Below are 14986 nucleotides of genomic sequence, written 5' to 3'. Positions count from 1 at the left end.
TAGCAGCCCATATGTCCCAGCAGTGGTGCAGCGTCGGACCCTAAAACTTCCAGGCAGGAGACACAAGATGGACACAAGATAAAAGATTCTGAAGCAAGACCAAGCATATATTACTGGATAGTTTGCAGAAATGTGTAGATTTCCTTGAATCGTCTCAACCAGAATGACCGCAATAGCTGGACCTTTACAGGACTTTGTTGAATATTGCAGGGCATGAAATTCTGTATTTCTTATGCATCACTAAAGGTCTCTTTTGATTTCTTCAAACATGTTTTGTATTTGCAATTTATTTAATTGTTTTTTGTTGGAAATAACATATAAAAAGATGTTTAATAGCAAGCTGTGAAGAATTGCTCCAAATAGTACACACCACGGTGCTATATGCTTTACATTTTATTAAGAGTATAATAAGCTCAGCCATATTGTCCTGCAGTTAATTTTTAGTCAGATAATTTCTCCCCTTTTTTTACAATTTAAGTTGTGATTGTGTTCATGTATACCAGCAGCTCTTTCTTTAATTATATTAGTAAAGAAGTTGTTATTATATATATGAAGTCAGATTAAGTGACTTTCAAAAGCAATATAATTAAGTCCATTTAGCCTGTGTCACTCTCAAAGTTATACGCCTCCGTGGTCTACTGGTTAGCGTGCCTGGCTTCTCCGCAGGCCCGGGTTCGAATCCCGGCCCAGGCAGTCTGCGCAGCTCACCCAGCTGTTCATCCTCCCTCTTGGGCTGGTCGATAAATGGATATCTGGGGAAATCTGGGAAGGTAATCTGTGGTAACCCAAATATCACACTGGCCCTGTGTCCCGGGGTAATGGGGGCTCCCTTCCACCACAGTCTCAAGGGCCAATGTTACGAAGATGAGCACCGAGGCCATGCGCTGCTACTACGTATCCCCCCAACTTTACTACTCTTACTCTCAAAGTATATAATTGTGTGTTTGTGTGTATGTGAGTGTGTGTGTGTCACATCCTGGAAAGCCCAAGACTTCTCTCAAAACTCTGATGACTCAAGAAAGAGTCTGGCTTCCAGCTATATCTTGAGAGCCAACAGTCATCGTGGAAATTTTCTAGGTATAGTGGAATGTGTTTTGACAGTGGGCAGTGCCATTGTTTTTGAAGAACTCTACCGAGTTCTTAACGAAACACACCCATACACCAATTTGCTCGATGATTTCCTTTATTTTATTGCCAGTACACTATTTAACACATTTAAATATTTAATAATGTATATATCAATGCCCACTTTTTCATTATGTTCTCAACTTGTGCCAGCAACATATGAGTCAGTACTTTAGTAAGGTTAGGTTACATAAACGAAAAAAGTGCATATTTGAGTTAAAAACAGAAACAGTATTTTCTTGTCAATACCCAAAAAATAACTTGAATTTCAAGGTGAGAAAGATTTTTTTTATAGTCTATGGACAAAGAACCTTTATTTTCTTGTTTTAATGTTAAAGTAAGTAGAAAATGAAGTAATTATATATTTTCATAACATGAAATAAATATCAATATATATAAATATTTTGCCTCAACCTAAAATTATAAAATACTTTTTCAGTTATAGTAGCTATGAAACTATGAGTGGGAATACAACTGGGTGATGAATCAAACCTTGACAGGTGTTGCTAGGTTGCTAATTTACCAGCAATAGGTTACCATGTGATGGAGATGAGCACCGAGGCCACACACAAACTTCACCCTAGACACATCATCTATAACACCCAGTAAAACTAGCATACTAAATAGTAAATGTAATACCTTAATACAGTAAATATCATTGAGACAAGAATGAGCCATAGGATGACTCAATTACCAAAATATCCAACAAACATATAATGCATGTTGCAAAGAATGGGTAATTGCTTAGCAGGAGCAGTCTATTTGAGATGCAAATTACTTATTTCCTGTGATATGTTATGATGCTTTTAATGGGGCTCTGTTTATTACCACAATAATTCAGCTATGAAAGTGCTACAGCAAATTTACCCAGAATTCACTATAACAAGCTCTGGCATATATTGTCCAGCCGTCTTCACTCCCAAATCTATTTACAAACTAACAGACTCATTTTAACCTAGTGGATGGTAACCTAACTCTGCTAAAATTGTAACCTATAATTGCTGGGGATAGTAGCCTATCGTTACAGAGGAGAGTAAACTGTCAACCCAAGTATGAGACTCACCAAATCAACTCTAGTACTTTCATAATTGCTTCCTGGTGATAATTAACTCCACAAAAAAAGACATGATAATTTACCCAGTAATGAATAGTTTGTGTCTCTAAAATAGGTCGCTAAAATCTGCTAAACAATGGCAAGGGAACACCCAGAAATATGTTCAGGGAGATTGGAGGGCAGAGAAAAGACAAGATAAACTTTGGGGTGAGCCTGAAACCTCATCAACGGTAAACAGGTGGAGCCCCCCCCATCCTTGGTTGTGCTAGTGGTCTAAGGTATTACAAACTACAAATTAAGACTAAATTATTCACCGAGCATGTATGAGTACCCACATTACCACCTGGTGGATCTCCTGCGAGCATTTCAAGCCCTCCATATATATTATCACGAGTGTTTACGGCAGGATATTTGATTCAGTAGTGTAGGAGTTCACAGTCACTACATATTCAGTGAATGGTATTATATACGGTTGACACGTCCTTATAAAGCAATGTTTTGATAGCACAGTGACGTTTTGTTCATTATTTTGGCAGCGGGTCTTCCTCTTCTTCTTCATTCCTCCTTGTGTTGTGGAGAAAATCTGCCCTACGTACGGGTCACGACTCACGATACCTTACGCCATGTCTGGAGCTGCCGTAAAGTTACGGTGCCGGAAGAATGTCGTAACTGTTTAGTGAATAGCCCAAAGCAGCCGAAAGTTGCCTTAAGACATTTTTTGTGACTTACGAACGTCGTAACTCGTTAGTGAATCCTGGCCCAGTTCTAACAGAACTGCTCTTATCTTCTCTCTGTCATACTTCTCACATTCCAGTACCACGTGCTCAACATTTTCATCCTTTCGTCACATCCTAAGGTACACAAGGTTCCTGTTTTCCAAGTTTCGAGTTGGTCTTGATACCAGCACAGGAAACCAAAGCTCACGCCTCTCACACGCCACTCCACTCCACCTGGTGGTCACACCACTCTCACACACCTCACAGGTGCTCACAGGCATCTTCACGAGTAAGTAGGCTTACTCACAGCAAAAACTAGGGTCAGAAGAGTCGCAAAATCGTCGTTAAATCAGGTGAATCAAGTCCGTCCTTCTCTCTCCGCTCCATTTTGAATATTCTTGATCTTGATCTTGATGTTACAGGTGTCTCAAGATTCCTCTTGAGTCAGGCCTTTGAAACGGCAGCGCCCGTAAAAGACAAAACAAAAACCTACGAACAATACACAAAATACAAACTACTCTCTACACCTGGAACACCACAATCGTCGTCTCTGTCATCTCTTTGCTCTTTATTGTTTGCCCCTTTTCCTCGGCCGGACTAAATAGCTTTGCAACAAAATAATGTGTTATCCAGAATAATAATGAAGTTTTATTTTAACTTTTCAGGCTTCGAAACCATAATGGCCTTTAAAATTAGAGAAAATTCACAAAATACGCTTTAGAACACTCCTGACAGCTGATCCAAGGTGGCCCACATTGCCCATATGGTTCTCACATCAGACCCATGCTTATAAACATTGCCCACAAAGGGCCCACATGGGCCAAATGGACCCACTCACAAACCCATATGGGGCCCACATTTTTTACTGGCTGGGAAATCATTTGTTAAATAAGCTTTATGAAATTCTAAAAAAATGACTTTTTCCTCTCATTTATTTCTGCCCATAATAAGGATGTTTCTTCTGTTGTGCTCTCTCTCTCTCTCTCTCTCTCTTATTGAAACTGACAATTTGTAGTACACAACATATTTGTTTTTGTCGACGACACTTTATGCGATCGTTCGTAACGAGAAGCATGTTTCACTGTGCACTTTTTCAGGGCTTAAAATGTCACTTTTTCTTGTGCATTATTTCAAAAGCCCTTTACACTTGTTCACTGTGTATTTAGCATCACTAGTGGTGTGGGGCATGTTCTTCGCCACCTGCTGGGTGGCACTGTCAGCAGTACTCTTTTCAGCTGAAATTATGGAATTCACTGAAGAAGAGATTACTAAATTATAAAGAATGGAAAACTCAGTCTATAGAGCAATATTACAAGTCCCAAAGTATGCCGCCAACAGTGCCCTAAAAGAGGATATTGGTGCCTCATCTTGTTAGCCAGACATGAAAATTAACTCACCATTTGCTAAGCACTTGTTGAAAGAAGACAGAAATAACTTGGCCAAAAATATATTCCTTAGAGAAATAGAAAACGCTAACACAAAGTGGACTAAAACCATATAGAAATATATGAATGAACTAAATATAAATATAACACAACTTGATGGCCTGACAAAGAATAGTATAATAGAAAAAGTAAGGAAAAAGGACTCAACGAAATGGAAAAACGAAAGACTGACAAAGTCAACATTAAGGATATATGAATTATTTAAAAAGGACCGAAATGGAGAAACTTGCGCAGACAACACATTGGAAACAAAATTAATATTGAGAGGGAGAAGTACATTATTTTGCGTTATAGTCAGACAGCTAATCGGTGGTTAATGAGTCATTAACCACTGATTAGCTGTCTGACTATAACGCTATGTACTTCTCTTACTGTCCTGAAGGTGGATACAGGCCTCACAACGTAAACTTGTAGTGGGGGAGGGGATGTAGAGGGTGAGGGAGGGGCGGCATAAGCTCGATGCTTCAGATTCATGTTTTGCTATGAAGTTCAATTTTCTATAAGTGTCAAATTAATGGTGTTTGTTGTAACATTTGTAGTATTGACCCTACTTTTTTGCGGCAGTGTCGTTAAGACTAGTTTGTCCGACTATTTTGCGCTTTGTCTAACATACTGCGAGCTATTGGTCACAATTAGCTTTTCTCGGTGGTACACATATCCAAACCCCACAATTTCATTTCCTGGGAGAGAGGAAGAAAATAATATAATTAAGTACCTGACAACACCCATCCATAAGACAATGACACAGCTTGACAGTTGTGACTTGTGATTAGTGGTAAATTAAAGGTCTTGCTCTACTGTACGTTGCCAGATACATGATGTTCTCTTAAACTGCCGGTAAAAAAATAAGCATGAAATTAAAAACTCAAGTCTAAGCTATCCACACATATATTGACAAATACCGCTATTACTCACTGACAGCCTTTGCGCCGTCATTGAGGCAGATATGTATTATGTGAACAGTCGCAGAGCTTTTAGCAACACGCAGGATTTTTTAATACGAGTCTATCCATAAAATACGTTTTCTTCGTTATCTACGTTTTCTTCAAATCGTTTTATTGGTAAACAAATATGGTAGAATAGAGAAAAAATATATACATGAGGCTTAAATCATGAATGTTAAGCAAAAGATTGCATATAAAATAGCGAAGTACCTTGAAAAACACTGCTTGTGAATTATTTAAGGAGTATATTTGGTCATTAAATGCTTAACATTTTATACTTTTTAGCGGGAAATTTAAAACTCTAACCATGGCTATCCCCGCATATGTTGTCGAATCGCGCATCACTGACAAGAGAAGGATGCTTGGACGGACGTAAGATAAGGCCATGTCCACACTTGCATCACGTCGGGTGAAGCGAAAGCCTTTGTTTGGCCCGTAAGAACCCTACTATAGTCTGTTCGGAGTATGAAGGCTGTTCAAGGTGTGGCATATTCCAGAATTCCCATGAGTGCAACGCTGCCAGTTCGACTGCCAATTATCAGACTAGCACTCTCTCCCGGCCTACCCACCCACAACCCACCTGTTTATCTCTCTCTCTCTCTCCCTCTCTCTCCCTCTCGACCCGGGGGAGGGACCTAGGGGGACACACCGACCACCATCACCACCACCACTTCCACCACCACAACGTGGCACCATGGGAAAAAATCGCTGCCACATGTCATAGAATTTATACAAATCGTTGTTATAATCCTAAACATCGACACTCATTGTACTATTTAGCTTCCTTTACTATATACAGAATATATAAAATATCACTTTCAAATAGCACATGGATGGGAAATAAGAGAAAAAAGATGCATGTACGAAGGCTGATTTGGCACCATGGCTAGAGGTAAACAACGATACCAGCTCCACCCTGAACCGCCTTCATGCTCTGAACAGACTATAGGAGTGAAGTATCAAGTGTGTAGAGTTGCGGTACAGGAAAAAAGAAGAAGAAGAAGAACATCAGTCTTCCTCTTCTTTTTCAGCCGTTGACGGACTGACGGCTATAGTGAGCTCTACAAGATATATTCCATCCCCGCTGTATTATCTCGCATTTATGGAAGGATTTTGCTTTATTGATTCATATACTCTTATTTCTTTATCGGGAAACATTATATATAAAGCATTTCATTGAAAACTGAAAAAGGATGCAAATGTTACACCTCCTCCGAGACTGGCGTAACTTACAACTGAGTTACATCCTCAGCTACATCGTTTTTCTGTTTTCTGAATCCCGATGTAAGTGCAGAGGGATGTATCTCGGAGTTACATCGTTATAAGTGCTTTCTGGGTCCGGCAGCTGGAGTATTTAATGTGGCGTGTGGTATGACGTGACGTGCCGTGGTGTTGTGTTGCGATATGTGGCGTGCTGCGATGTGGCATGCCGCGATACGGCGTGCTGCGATATGGTCTGGTGTGGTGTGATATGGTCTGGTGTGATGTGATATGGTCTGGTGTGTGTGTGTGTGTGTGTGTGTGTGTGACATGGGTGGCGTGGCATGGTGCGACGAGGCTGTATGACGTGTTGAGGTGTAGATCTAGTGTGGTGTGGAATGTGGAATATGTAAGATGCAATTAAGATTGTCGTTAAATTCTGAAGTCAAATATGAGAGCACAGGGCTCAACTGAGAGATCTCAACACGAAGAATGTACAGCAGGCCATTCACGGCAACTCTGGACGGTCAGTTAGGCCGCGGGCGCTGAGGCGAAGCCCCCAACCCGAAGGCGGGAAATGGACACAAACAATAGCCCAACTTCCTCATCAGCAGAGGCGTAACATGCGGCGGTAACAGACACTATAATGTGTGCATGTGCAACAGAATGGAGTGAAGACTCCAGAAGGCACGAACAGCCGGTAAAACAAAGCGGGCGACCCGCACAAAAATCCAAACATTGGCACTTCTACGCCGGTCGCCTAGTTATCGAGCCTGAGGAGACATGAATCATCGTGACCAGCCCTGCCGCGCCAAACAAGGCTTCCAGGTCACGTGATGAACAAAGGAGAACGCGCCCATTCTCTGCCTATCATCGAACTGGCAAATAAAATCTAATCCTGAGGAAAACTAGTCACAGATCCTAAACTGTGACAGATGAGTACAAGGGATATGGCCAGAATCGTCCACAGTGGAGTTTTTAGAGAAAGTCTGAGAGAAGAGTTCAGCCTTAGAGTTAGATAAAAAGGCGGTGCTGCCATCAGGACTAAGGAGAGGAGGGAAAGATGAAAAAGTGAGGTTGGAGATATTTTTGGCTAGATGCCAGAAGTCCCGAGAAGAATGAGAAAAAAGCAAGGTTTTGGCATTTTCTATTAATGAAGGAGTTTTTGGTAAGTCGGAGAATAGATTTTGCACGATTCCGGGCAGAAATGTAAAGATCATGGTTAGCAGGAGTGCGAAGGCTCTGGTACCTTTTGAGAGCTGCCTCTCTATCTTTGACAGCACGAAAACAAGCGTGATTAAACCAAGTCTTTTAGCATGAGGAGTAGAGAAAGAACGTGGAATGTTTGCCTCCATTCCAGAGACAATCATCTCTGTGATGCGCTGGGCACACACAGTGGGGTCTCTATCCTGAAACCAGTAATAATTCCACGGGAAATCGGAAAAGTACATCCTCAGGTCGTCCCACCGAGCTGAAGCAAACATGCCAGAAGCATTGCCTCTTCGGTGGGTCCAGAGCATGGAGGTATTAAGGGTGGAGAGGCCCACAGCACCGAGCGCGCTGTACTGGTGAGTAAAGTCAGTTTTCGTGGTCTCAGCTGTCAAATCGGCCGCCATATTGTTCAAGCCGTGAGGTACGAATACGAGGGTGGAGCGCCTAACATGGAGGGCGCTTGCTGTTAGAGTACCGCATCCGTGGAGTGACTGCTGCTTGTGCTACTCTGGACAAAATTACTCCCATTCTTATACCTGACGCAGTGTGTGAATCAGCTTCGTAGTTTACTACTGTAAATATATTGTAACAGGTGAGAAAATACGGTACATGATATCCAAGAAGCGCGGCAAAGTATTCATGATCACCAAGAAATGCGGTGAGGACAATTCATCCCCAAGATGTGCTGTCTCCTTTACAAATACAAGTTATAAATTTGTAAGCGGCAAGCATGTACTGCCAGTCTGCCACATGAACCATCATGAAATGTCACACGTGGTCTGGCCGGCCGCTCATGGATGTACATCAATGTGGCCACTCCTCTCAGGCTTGAACAATATGGCCGACTGACAGTTCAGTGGCTTCAAACCGCTTGACTCCATGCCCCCCCCCCCCTCCTGGTCCAGAGGGTGTACAGGAGCGATAGGACAGGATACAGAAATAAGGTTGTGATCGGAGGAGTCCAACGGAGAGAACAGTTTGACAGTAAGCAGAAGGGTTAGAGGTAAGGAAGAGGTCTAGTATGTTTGGCCGGTTTGACCGGTTTGACCCGTTTAAGAAATATTCAGTAAATACATGTTAAATTTCCTTATCTGTGTTTGGAATACTCTAAACAGGTGAGAATAGGGTCCTAAGACAGTTATGAGAATGTCCTCAAAAGGTAGCAAAGAAATTGCAATAAAGTAGCAAGAAGGTTCTCAAAAGATCATAAGCACGTTGTTCCACAACGTTGTGACAACCTTTCTGGGAATGGACAAAATTTTGTTCCCACAACATTTTCACAAAGTCCCACACAGCGCAGCTGGAACCTATTCGTAACGTTTTGACAACATTCCTGCAACGTGTTATTGTTTGCTGGGAGTCCGCTCTGTGGGCAATTGTGGTCCACCCCCCCAGACGTGTGTTTGCCATTTTGAATTTTGAAAAAAAAAAAAAAGGTATGTATGTAGTGTGGTGTGGAAAGTAAGAGGATTTGTCTTTAGAGAGCAGCTTGCTGACCTACTCTCAGGTATTAAATGAGACAATAGATAAACTAAAAATGAGGTCACGGGAAGGGTCTTTGGTAGGCTTGCAGCACCCTCTTCGCTTCCCGTATATATCTCACAGGGAGTGGCTTACGCCTGATTCGGTAGGTGTCTTCGTATCTTCTCTCTCGCATTACAGTAATGTAGTGAGCGAGCGAGAGAGAGAGAGAGAGAGAGAGAGAGAGAGAGAGAGAGAGAGAGAGAGAGAGAGAGAGAGAGAGAGAGAGATTTACATAGATTTACTTAGAAAATCAGACCACACTGACCCAATGGGCCAGACTAGGTGATCTACAGTAATCATATAGCTCCAAAACTTAGCGTATCTACTTCAGTCAATATTAAGTTGAAGGAAGTGTCGGTCGAGCTTGTTTTTAAAGGAGTCAATCGTGAAGAAAAATTTGATGCAGTCTGAATTTACTTGTTTACATTTAAGTTTTGTGCCATTATTTCTCGTACGTAAAATGTCATCGATCATAAACAATTTTGATTTGTCCACATTCGTAAGGCCATTGAGTATTTTAAAACATTCGATCAGTTTTCCTCGGAGGCGACGTTTCTCAAGAGAAACGTCGCTAAGGTTTGTTGCGCAAGAAAGGGATCATTTTTGTTGCCCGTCGTTGAACACCTTCTAATTTAGCAAAGCCCTCTGCATTGTGGGGGGACCAAAACTGTACCGCATATTCCAAGTAGGGTCTGACTAAATTATTCTAAAGCTGAAGTATTACTTCTTTATTTTTTTAATAAAAAAGTTTCCTTTAATGAAGCACAGCATTTTGTTCGCTTTATTTTCTGCCTCGATGCATTGCTGTGAGAATTTGAGGTTTGACACGATTTTGACACCCAGGTCCTTAACGCACTGAACGCTTTGAGTTTAGCGCCACGCATTTCGTAATCGGACCTTTTATTTCTTCTTCAAACTTGAAGAACCTGGCACTTATCTCCATTATAGGGCCTCTCCCATCTATCTGACCAAGCTGAAATGCAAATCTTCTTGGAGGCTTTGTCTGTCTTCGTCATTGAGAACCGAGTTACCAATCTTTGTGTCGTCTGCAAATTTACTAATGAAATTATTGATTCCAACGTCCACATCGTTAATGTCAATAATGAAGACCACTGGACCAAGAACCGAGCCCTGAGGGACGCCATTAGAGACAGACGCCCACTCTGAGTTTAATCCGTCGATCACCACTTTTTGTTGTCTGTTGCTCAACCAATTCGCGATTCATTGGTGTACTTGACCGTCAATATCTAGTTGCTTTGATTTATACAGCAATTTATGGTGTAGAACTTTGTCAAACATTTTCTGGAAATCAAGATAGACTACTTCCAATGATTTGGTTACGTCGTAAACTGAGAAGAGGTCCTTATAAAAGGTCAGTAGGTTTGATAGGCAGGCTCTCTTGTTACGGAATCCATGTTGTGACTTTCAAGATGACTCACAATTTTCTTTCTAATTATGCTCTCGAGTAGCTTACCTACAACTGAAGCTAGACTAATGAACCTGTAATTACCCGGTAATTTTTTTATATCCTTTCTTGAAAATCGTTACGTTCCCCTTTTTTCAATCAGAAGGGACGATGCCCTGTCGCAAGGACATATTGAATACGGTTGTGAGAGAGAAGAGTACTTCGCTCTTTGTTTCTTTAAGTTGTATAAGGTATACTTTGTCAGGTCCCGGGCTTATATTTGTTTTAAGGAATCGGAGAGCATTTAGGATATCATCGATAGTTATTACGAAGATAGGCAATACATGAATGAGACTTACGTTAATACTATTGTCGTCGCAGGTGTTGGTGGTAGAAGTGGGAAGACTGCTTGTATTACTTATTAAATACCGAGGAAAAATAATTGTTTAGCAAGTTCGAAACGTGTTGACTGTTAGTCACTAATTCACCGTCACTATTAGTTAATACCACTTCTGATCACTTTCCTGTTTAGGAGAGAAAATTGTCTTAGAGGCTAAAGAAAAAGCAAAGCACGCGGGAAACCATTAGACTTTATCATGAAGCCAGGCGGCGTGTAAAAAGATTAGTATGTCAGACATAGCGTAGATAATTATTATGAAGAAAACATTGCAGTCAACTGTAAAAATAATCCGAAATCCTTCTTCAGTTATATTAATAACCGAATGTTTATTTCCGCTATTAAACCAAGGTGGACTTTTATTAGTGTTACTTCGCTTCTCTCAAAATGAGACAAATGTGTTCTACGGAGTGAGTAATTGATTTTTAATTAAAGTTTAGCCAAGCTTCCTCCACGTTGCAATCATCTGATAGTTGTATTTCTCTTAGTTTTTGTCGGATTTCTACGAAATTTGCTCTTTTGAAATTGGGCACCAAGAGAGAGAGAGAGAGAGAGAGAGAGAGAGAGAGAGAGAGAGAGAGAGAGAGAGAGAGAGAGAGAGAGTTTAGGAACAAGGTGAAGTAATGGAGATTAAAAAAATAGAAGTCGAAAATAAAGTGGAGGTGGAGAAGATCAGAAAGAAGTAAATATTAACTTGTTATAAATAAAAGGAGAAAAGATGATAAATCACAAGTAGGTTGAGGTAGTGAAGGTGGATGAAGAGATGGAGGGGATGAAGCGGTGTCATTGTTAACCTGTGCTCTCAAGACGTCAACACTGGGAGTATATAATGCCGCTAGCCGTGCTGAACGCGTCCTTAGCCTTGATCTTGAAGCGGTGGTCGGTCGGCAGCATGCGGTTCTTTGTGAGTAAAGTTCTGTCGCTGTTCTGGCGTTTTATCACATTTGTATTGTAGGCAAGTCACGTGTTACATTTGATTTGTTATGTACTGTGTGTTACTCTTTATCCTTCTAAGTAATTATTATGGTGGCGACTGAATTGTCTATGCCTCTTTTTTTTCCCCAGGTATATGTTTAAGTAATGCGTTTTTAATGCAAGCTTCTGTAAGAGTTCAGTGGACTAGCTTCTCTTGGCCATGTGACTTTTTATTGTTTCATCATTCTTATAAAACTTTCGAATGCACCCAGTGTCACGCAATGTATGGATTTAGTTTCGTTGTTATTGTGAACCGGCAGGTTTTATTGGTGTGAGTGACCTGCGTTCATATTATGATAACTGTTGCATGTTTGGTGAAACTAGTGTATGAAAATATACTTTGTCTGTACAATATTTTATTTTTTTATTTTTTATGAAATGAGACGTGTTGCTTCTTTAGGAGAAAGGTGGCGTCAGTGGCTGTAAGACCGGAATATTTATATCAAGATTCATGGAAGACTCACTTTAGGTTGCTTTGCTAACATATCTAAGTAAAAAAAAAAAGCTTCCACTGGGTAAGTCACTTAAACCTGCCATTTAATGTCAGAGCTACATGAGATCATTGCCGTTCATGTCAGTGGGTATTAGGTCATTACCCATATTGTTGATAAGAGGCCAGAACTTTTATTGGTCCGGATTGTTTAATAAGCTCCGTGTCAGGATCATGGGAAAGCTGTGCCAGTAGTGAAGGGCGCTGATTCCGTGCCCTTCACAGTGACGGTAGGTCGTAGCTTGGCTGCCTTACCCGTGACGCAACCAAACCGGTACCTGGGTCACTCACCTGCTGTCCCGTGTTTCCAGCTCTTTCCTAAAATTTGACTCTGCATGAATTGAGGTTTGGTCCTGCTGCTTGTTTCTTTTCCTTGATGAGAAGAAAATATACAACACAATTTATTCCTTCAACAGTGTCTTTAATTCAGGTTCGTTCCAACCCGCCACGCCTCTCCCCTCCCCTCCTCTCCCCTTCCCTCCTCCTCAACTTGCCGGCTCCGTAGAGGTCATCACCCTCGGCTGTGCCTCTGTGCACCCCACACGCTCGCGGCGCTTCATGGCTGACTGACTGGAATCTTGTAAGAATTGTGAGTCACTACCTTTCTTGATGTAGGAAATGTGACTGGAGCCTTGTAGGAATTGTGACAACAGATTTTAGTGTGTAAAAGATGTGCTGTATCTTTGTAGGAAATGTCACTTCAAAAACTGCTGAATTTGTAGGAGCTGTGTCGCTGAAGAAATGTGTCGTAGGAAATGTGGCGAACCCCCATCATGTCATCGTACTTCATGAACACAGATTGTTCTAATTTTCGTCAATTTTTCATGTCCAGCTGTCTCGTTTATTTTTTGTTGTTGTTGTTAAAGGATTGAGCATCAGAAACCCCACAAAACATAACCACATAAGGAGTCTGTAAGAGTCCAGTGTGGCGTCAAGTCTCGTACCCTTGTTATAGTCTGTCCGCTTTGTTTACATACACACAGCGGTGGATGAATTTCGGCACGGTACCGTTATACAAGGAGTGCAGGTTGTCTCATTATCACATTTACCGACATACAAGGGGTGCAGAATATCTTATTTATCACATTTACCGACATACAAGGGGTGCAGAATATCTTATTTATCACATTTACCGACATACAAGGGATGCAGGTTATCTCATTTATCACACTTACCGACATTGTTTCACCCAAGTTTTTTTTATTGTTATAAAAGTAAATGATGACGTATGTTTTGAATTTGCAAAATGCTCGAAATATGAAAGTTTTTTCCTGTACCCCTTGTATGTCGGTAAATGTGATAAATGAGATAAACTACACCTCTCGTATGTCGGTAAATGTGATAAATGAGATAAACTACACCTCTTGTATGTCCGTAAATGTGATAAATAAGATAACCTGCACCCCTTGTATGACAAGCAGTTGACAATAAACACGGTACCGTGCCGAAATTCATTCACCCCTGTGTGTATGTAAACAAAGCGGACGGACTATAACAAGCGTACGAGACTTGACGCCACACCGGCACTCCAACGTCGGACAAGTCCTGTAACCCTAATCACATTTATCACCACCTATTTTCTTTATCCTTTATTTTATATAAGCTTTTCTTGACTCTATCTATGCATTCACTACGTGACTGCTAAGTCTGTTCTACTCGTCTACTACTCTATTAGAAAGTCATTTTTTGTCCAACTTAAATATAATTTCATAATTAAAACCCATTACTACGTGCCCTACCCTGCTCGTTTACCACTAAAACTTTACCAACATCACTCTTATTAACTTCTTTATCCATTTATATGCTTCAATCAAGTCTTCTCGTACCTTTTGCCTATCTAGAGAATGCAAAATTACGCTTCGGAGCCTATCCTTATTCGGGAAGTTTCTCAGCCCATGAATATTTTTTTGTCATCTTCTTCTGTATAAGTTTTATCATGTCGATATCCATTTAACAGCGAGGGGATCAGAACTTACCGCATAATCTAGATGGGGTGAAATTAACGCTAAATCTAAAGCCCCGTTCACACTGTGCCGACTCTGGGCCACGACAACCCAGCGACTTTTCCATTTGGCAAGTTGGTTCCCACACTCCAAGAAAGGGGGGGGGGAGGTTTTATTGGGGTCTTGGTGTCTTGCCGACTGTCTGGGACATTCGGCCAACTAGTTGCCAGCATGTGCTAACCCTCACGACTCCCGACTCCCGTCACGATGTCGGCGCAGCATTCGGCAACAGTTTCAAGACCTCTTTCAAGACATGCCCGACCCTTTCACATCAACACCCAAGACCTCGTGTACCCTAGAGTCGTGGGTAGTCGTGGCCCAGAGTCGGCATTGTGTGAATGGGGCTTAATGCTGAACGGACGTCGGGAGGGGAGTGTAGGGTCGTGAGGATTAGCGCGACATGCTGGCAACTAGTTGGCCGAATGTCCTAGGCAGTCGGCAAGACACCAAGACGCCAAAAAAACCTCCCCCACCTTTCTTGGAGCGTGGGAACCAA

General features: G+C 41.5%; 1 protein-coding gene across 2 annotated transcripts in view; it reads left to right on the top strand.

Annotated features, from left to right (window-relative positions):
- LOC127003972 (uncharacterized) overlaps positions 1-14986 on the top strand; it is a 37160-nt gene that overhangs the window by 15800 nt on the left and 6374 nt on the right. Inside the window, exon 1 of one of the 2 annotated variants that reach the window (XM_050871050.1) lies at positions 11824-11926. The exons of the other annotated variant lie outside the window; for it this stretch is intronic. Within the exon in view, the coding sequence (XP_050727007.1) occupies positions 11852-11926 (75 nt within the window). The 5' untranslated portion in view covers positions 11824-11851. Of the gene's footprint in view, positions 1-11823; positions 11927-14986 lie in introns of those variants that run through there. 2 annotated transcript variants of the gene reach the window in all.

This window comes from Eriocheir sinensis, chromosome 27 (assembly GCF_024679095.1).
Source record: "Eriocheir sinensis breed Jianghai 21 chromosome 27, ASM2467909v1, whole genome shotgun sequence".
Lineage (NCBI taxonomy): Eukaryota > Metazoa > Arthropoda > Malacostraca > Decapoda > Varunidae > Eriocheir > Eriocheir sinensis.
Note: the sequence above shows the minus strand (reverse complement) of the source record. Positions and strands in the feature narration are given on the sequence as shown.